This window comes from Astatotilapia calliptera, chromosome 18 (assembly GCF_964374335.1).
Source record: "Astatotilapia calliptera chromosome 18, fAstCal68.1, whole genome shotgun sequence".
NCBI classification, from domain to species: domain Eukaryota; kingdom Metazoa; phylum Chordata; class Actinopteri; order Cichliformes; family Cichlidae; genus Astatotilapia; species Astatotilapia calliptera.
The window spans coordinates 28,791,007-28,798,003 of record NC_137439.1 but is presented as its reverse complement, the minus strand read 5'-3'; the positions used below and the strand labels follow the sequence as shown (position 1 = coordinate 28,798,003).

At 41.5% G+C, this 6,997-nt stretch overlaps 1 protein-coding gene across 1 annotated transcript; it reads right to left on the bottom strand.

Moving 5' to 3' along the window:
• Positions 1–1,648: 1,648 nt before the first annotated feature.
• On the bottom strand, positions 1,649–6,713 carry klhl40a (kelch-like family member 40a). The gene is made up of 6 exons (XM_026149613.2): positions 5,479–6,713; positions 5,172–5,332; positions 4,771–4,878; positions 4,158–4,343; positions 3,756–3,905; positions 1,649–2,103 (listed from the first exon to the last, which is right to left on the bottom strand). The coding sequence occupies exons 1-6, from the start codon at positions 6,598–6,600 to the stop codon at positions 1,992–1,994; spliced, it is 1,839 nt and encodes a 612-aa protein (XP_026005398.1). The 5' UTR covers positions 6,601–6,713; the 3' UTR covers positions 1,649–1,991.
• Between the last annotated feature and the right edge of the window lie 284 nt (positions 6,714–6,997).

The following is a 6,997-nucleotide window of genomic DNA, read 5'->3' as shown; positions in this document are numbered from 1 at the left end:
GGAGGTTCCTAATGCTGCCTATGACAGTTTTATTCAGGGGATACTCTGCTGAATTACTGCCAGCTAACATTCCAGAGGAGAGACTGAATCTTCTGCTTGTGAAATTCAGTTCAGATTACAGAGGCTTTTAGTTTTTGTCTGAGTGCGCAGTCAGATAACAGATGGACCAGCTGTATTCTATTAATCCACAACTTACAAGACTGCAAATAAATACGCAGTAACAACAACTTACTTCCATTAACTGGATTGCATGGATAGTTTATTCCGCTGCATTTATTTTAAATGTATTCATCTATTTTATTTCTCTAGTGAGACAAGCAGGTCAAAGTTTTCATTAGCTGTAAAATATCTTGTTACTTACAACATGAATCGGCATGCTCACGGATCCCAGACTTTTCCCACTGGTCCCACACAATAGTCTGTATATAAAAGATGGAGGGGGCCACCGTGACATCGCCTGTGGGTTTGTGAACTCCTGTTCTGAAGTGTCAACTTTAACTGTGGCTGTTGCAATGTTGGGTTTTTGAAGGTAGAAGTGACCATATTTACACAAGGATTATTAACTAATGCAAGCAAGCTTTGCTAGCAAGTTGCATTTGTAAAACGCGTGGATGCATAACACAGAGAGATGCATAAAAATGAATGTTAGGCATACAAATATAATAACAGGATATCATACACCGAAACTTCTTGGACTGTCTGTTAGAACTTTGTGCAACAGCACAGACACGGTGTAGACGTCCACTTCAGTGACTTGAATGAGCTGAGGTGAGGCCTGGCAGAGAGTTTGTTGGCACCGACCTGCCACTCAGCTGACTACGGTCCTAATAATGTATTAAAACAGAGATTAATACAATGTAAATGAGCGAGGAGTTTTAGAAAAACAAAATCACCCCTTGTACATCAAAATTAGTTGAGACATTCACGTTTCCCTCAGGTTGTAACAACATGATTACTCAGCGTTCTTCATAATCAGGTCAAAGTATTTATTTTGCCAAATTAGTTAATTTGTGGCCAATTATAGGCAACACTTATAGCTTCAGCTGTCGTTTCTGTTTAGTGCTAATTGAGAGATGTGAGACTAACACGGTAAACATTTCACCTGCTGTTACGGGGAGCACGTTTACATAAATGCTAGCGCTGAGCACCGCCTGCCTGGCTTTGGAGCTCACTGACAATTTATAAAGCTAAAAGACATCACAATTGTTGGCGTCACGTTTACATTGCCCACGCATTTTCTGCAGAATAGTTTTGTACGCTTACATGTTCGGCGTCAGATTCCGTCAGAGTCATGCTGGTGCTTATTTTAGTTCCAGTTTTTGTGGTGTGTGTGTGTTGTAAACTGAAACTGAGGTAAAGCTAACCTAAAAGTACCTCAGACAGGGAGCTAGTGATGTGGATAAAGAGTTGGTTTCTTGTGAGTTTTACGGTGATGCTCTTTAGTGCTCAGGTGTCAACTGGAAATAAGTGTTTACATTTGAAAGTACTTCCTTACTCGTGATATTTGCTTACTGTCAGTGTAAAGTTGACAGTGTCTCTCTTGTGTTGCCATGTAAATACGTTATTGAACAAAATGTTTAATGAAGTTGAATAAAATCATTTGCACTGTGAGGACGGCTCCAGCATTGTTCATGCACTGAAAGCAAGATAACAATCTGATATTTTATTACCATTAAAATGAAGCATTACAGATAATAAACATCAAGAAATGATATTACAAAAACATGTACAAAGGAACACTGTAGCATTTTAGAAAATACATTTTTGTGCGATGTTCTAACTCGTGTCCTGCTACAGCATGTATATGTCTCCCCCTACTGCAAAAGAGAGATAAAACTCTTTTGATGCTTATTTCATAACACTTTTCCATCCCCGCGCACCATGTTCACTCCTTACCCTGAAACATTCTCTGACCCTCAGCTAATCAGTGCATCCGTTTAACACAGCGCTAAAGTTACGATTCGCCTCATGGCGCCAACAGTTTGGTACAGTTATAACTTGGTGAGTCGCAGAGTGTTGAGACGCACTGAAAGAATAGTAGATCCCTCCGCATAGCTTATCTCACGCAGTATCCCAGTCCAGCACTTGTCTGACTCATCATGTCTGTAGAGAAGATAAATAAGTCAGCTGAGTTCCCCTCATAGCATCTTAGGAAAGCATACAGTAATAACAATGCAATCTCAATATTTTTCATCTAGACAGAATGATTAGGCACAAAAGGAATTCCTGACAGCTGTGTATCAAATGAAGCTATTATTAACAGCACTGTAGACAGCAGCCATTATTATACCTCACAACAAATGTTTTGAAAAGATCCTAATCAATGCCTATGTACCATTAGCAAGTCCAAGTCCTCCAGCTTTAGATGCAAAACTTTAAAACATGTCAAAATTGTAGTTTAGGTCAAATGTTTTTATTTTTAACATAAATGAAGGGTACTAATTATTCAGTGATTTTCCTGCTATTCTGCTCTTATTTGATGTGCTCAGATTGTGCTTTGTTGCTGAAACCTTACCTCAAGAAATGTTTAAAAACATATAAAATGGTCCAAATATTGTAAAATTAATTTCTTTGCTATAATTTACCAAAATTCCCTGGAAAATAATCCATGAATATGGAGTGTGTTTAGATTTCTCCTACATCACTAAAATAATAATCTTCACTGTGAAGTGTTGGATGAAAATTGCTTTCAATTCAGTTTTGTTCATTTAGCACCAAATCAAAACAGTTACCTTAAGGTGCTTTATATTATAAAGACTCTATAATGATACAGAGAAAACCTCAACAATCAGTCGACCCCCTGTGAGCAAGCACTTGGCGACAAGTACCAGCAATTAAATGTCCTAGTAATAAGTACAGATTATAAACAAGATGAAGAATCTTTGAGCAAATACCAGATAAGCTGTAATTGCATAGACATGTATGCTTAAAGACATGCTTAAAGGTTAATTTAATGAGTTACAGCGAAAGGAAGTGCCTGCTAATGGTAACATAAACTGAAATGTCCATTTTACTATTAACTGAAGTGTCTGTTAATGCTACTGAAAATACAGAAAAACAGGAGCACTGGGACCCTGTAACAGCAGCGGGCTTCTCAGACTACCATAAGAATTTAACGTAAATCTGTTGTGCTCATTTACAACTCCAGAATATTATTCTTGTATTTTAACTTTGCATTGTTCAGAATTGTTGTATTTGTATAGGTCTTATTTATCCCATAGTGAACTTTGGTGTCGCCTGTCAGTTCATCCACTATGTAAAACAAGCTCCTTTGGTGTCCTTTCCCCTGTCTCACATCAGCTGCCCCTCCTAAGCAGAGGTTTTGAACAGCAGGACAGTGGGGCCTCTGTGCTTACAACCAATCAGGTTGATTGAAACTGATCAGCCTGTGCGTCTCTCGTCATCGTGCAGAGTGAAAAGGAAAAAACAAAACACCAACAATTGGATTTGAGTGTTTAGAGCAGCCCGAATCCCTAGCTTTGGCTCATAAGGATTGTTTGTACATGACTTCATTATTTATACTTTGGACATGTTTAATATAAGCCTTTGTAACAGCAGACTTTATAAACTTTAAAGACAGTCTTTCACTCTGAAACTCTTACAAGGAGTCTGAATAAAACTTTACTGTTGGATAAAATTCGCTCACTAAAATCCCTTCATCACCTAAATGATCATTTGTGTGTATAAAGTGATTTTCCTCCTTTTTTGTTTTTCTGTGACCTTACATTCAGTTGTTATGTCTAGTAGGCTCTCACCTCCAAATGTCAGTCATCTCTGTTGGGACGGGCTCCTCACTGGTTTCACTGGGCATCATGGCAAAGCCCCCCACAGCGTACAGGAACCCCCCCATTGAGATCAGATTAAGGGAACTGCGCTCCTGAGGGAACTCTGTGAACTCAGACCACCTGGAATAACAGGACAATAAGGACACAAACACACACGGGGACGTGATGGTGTTAAACAAGCTTCAATAATACTGAATGACACCCGTACCAGTACCACGAGTGGCGTTTTATGATCTAATGATCTCTTGTTTGTGCTCAGTGAGTCATTTCACTAATGCGGACAGATGCTTCCCCTTGTTACGAGTAGATAAAGCGGGTTATATATATGTAATAAAGCGAGTCATATATATATATAATAAAACATTGTCTCACTTGTTGCTGGCAATGTCGTAGACCTCCACAGAGCTGGTGAGGCCTGAGTCTGTGACTCCTGTGACCACAAAGATCTGGTCGTTGTGGACGGCGATGCCAAACAGAGAGCGGGCTGTTTTCAGAGGGGCCAGGTCCTTCCATTCAAACTTAGTGGGATTGTAGACACACACTCTTCTCATGCACTTCCTACACACACACGTGCGCAAACACGCATGTGCAAACAAACAGACAAAATATGCTTTTTTAAACGGATTATTTGAGTTCATGCATGAGTTTCGTCATATATGTTCTAATCCTGTTCATTTCTGATGTTTTTGATTTTGCAGGAGCCAGGACTGTTTATTTATTTGTTTTTTAAGTTGGTTGGTTTTTGGTCTGATCCCCATTAAAATAACAAAATGAAACATTGTGCTCAGCCACCGCAGACTTTAAAAGTTCTGTTTAGCCAAAGTTATAAACTGAGTTATAAAATCCGCAGAACACAAAATAATAAAATAATAATAAAATAAAACTATGAGACTGATGATGAATGAGGTTTAATAATGATTTTTCTTTTTTTTCCTACCGACATTATCATAAAAATGTGGGCTTTTAAAGCCTGTAGTGCACTTACCTGCTTTCAGACTTTCCTCCAATGACGTAGACGAGCCCTTTGTGTGATACAGTTCCATGGCCATACACCTCATAAGGCAGGGGATCAGATTCTCCCCATTTGAAAGACCTGTGCAGATGTGCAAATGAAGAAGAACATGTACCATCATGAACAGACTCTGCAGATGATAAAGTGAGTGACTCATGCAAACTGTGATTCTAAGAAGAAACGAGGCTTGGGAGTTGCTGTTTTGTTCCTTTTATAAGGAAAACACACATTTCCGGACTTGATGATTTTGAATTTTAAGGTCAAAGTTTAAACAAATCGTATTTACTATCGTATGCAATTATATTTCCAAGAGAGATGGCCATAATTTAGATAAGATGTGCATTTTCCATTACACTAGAGCATATTAAACTTACTGTCTGTCATAGATCATGACTGAGCTCAGTGCGTGCTCGCCGTCCTTCAGTTCCTTTCCTCCAACAACAAAGATTGAGTTTTCAGCTTCAGTCAGGCCAAACAGACAGCGTGGGTTGGGTTGTGGAGGCATCCCTAACCAGTCTGAACTGACTGGGTCAAACTGGGGATAAATAAAAGTGATGTGAGAGGAATTAAATACAAAAGAATCCAGAAATATTTTTAAAATACCTTAAGATTTGAAAAGGAGCCATCGTCAGAGTTCAGGTTGTAAAGAGCTACAAATGGTTTTCATAGATTACACACTACCTGCAGGAAGTAGGAGCTGAATGGTTCATCTTTGTCCTCTTCGTTGTAGAGAAGTCCTCCCACAACAAACACTTGGTTCTCTCTTGTCACCAGGCTGCAGTGATTCTTGGGAATTTCAGTGGATTCTGACACAACAAAGCACTCGTTTCCTGCCGGGTCGTAGGCCACAGTCCCTGTGTCGCTGATCATAAGTATGAGGTCCATTTCAAACATCCCAAAACGAGGATTGTTGTTGAGTATGCCTGGCAGGTAACCGTCCTCATCATCTTCCTCATCCTCACTGCCTTCACCCCCCTTTGCCCCATCTGTTGCAGGCTTCTTCGGCTTAGGGAGCCGCCCTCTGTGAGCGTCCCTGACGAGATCCAGCTCCTTCTTGATGTCCTGGCTGAAGCAGATGTACTGGTGACGCTCCACTTTTTCTTTGAAGTAATCCAAAGGCATGAGTCTGAAGCGAACACAGTGCAACAGTTCGGGCAGATCTTTGACCCGATTGGTCTCGTCATGCTTGACCCAGTCCATCAGGGATTCAAACACCTGCTCCTCCCGCTCAACATTAAGGGCGTCTGAGGTGATGATGATGGCCACCTCGCTGGGAGCTAGCTGTAGAAAGTCTTGGTCCCTGACAACAACCTGATAGCGCTCGCAGATGAAGTCTCTCGCGGCAAGAGCAAGCTTGGGACTATCCAGAAGCAGCCCCAGTCTGAAGATAGCCAAGCAATTCCCGAGCACCAACTTTTCTTGGAGATAGGACACACACACAGAGAAGATGGAGGGGATCTGGTACATGTTGGCGACCATGAATATATCTTGAACATTCTGTTCTGTCAGATTAATGTCAGATGTATACAAGTACCGCAGGATCATCTCCATAACCCCAGGCTCCACATTCTTGAGGACAACCTCCTTCTTCTTGCTCTCCTCCAAGTCAGACAGGAACATAGCCTTGAAGAAGGGGCTGCTAGCTGCCAGAACCAAGCGGTGGCAGGGGAACTCCTTGTCCTGGATTTTGAGGACACAATCCACAAATCTGTCATTTTCTAAGAGGTCACACAGTCCATCCTGAAGCAAGGTCTGCTGGTACATCCGAGGTTGCGCCACTGGATCTATAGTCATGGCAGACATTTTGTTCTGTTGCCGTGTGCGGGTTGGGTTTCGTGGGCTCCCTACACTCTCCCCACAACAGAGCGGGACTTTCAGTGCACAGGGTGGCTCAGTTTGCCCTGAATAGTCTCGTGTAGTTGGATGGCTTGTGGCTGCAGCTGTCTGTGGCTGTCAGCCACTACGCAAGTCAGGGGTATTTATAGACAGGACCCTCACAAAGCTGAGGCATCCAACTTGGTGGACAGGGGGACCTATCCTCTGCTGCACCACACAGACCCCCACAAACAGCTGAATGACCGGGGCTGTTAAATCCAGAAGAACAACTCATCGAGCAGCTTCGCTGGGTCTGATCACAGCGACACTTTCACACACACGTAATCAAATATTGATTTAATTTGTGATCACACTGGCCTCACAC

Coding starts and splice junctions, on each gene's coding strand:
- klhl40a (XM_026149613.2), bottom strand. CDS start 6,600: ATGTCTGCCATGACTATAGATCCAGTGGCGCAACCTCGGATGTACCAG. Junction 5,333..5,478: donor TCAGCTCCTACTTCCTGCAG/GTAGTGTGTAAT, acceptor ATTTATCCCCAG/TTTGACCCAGTCAGTTCAGA. Junction 3,906..4,157: donor TACGACATTGCCAGCAACAA/GTGAGACAATGT, acceptor CTGTTATTCCAG/GTGGTCTGAGTTCACAGAGT.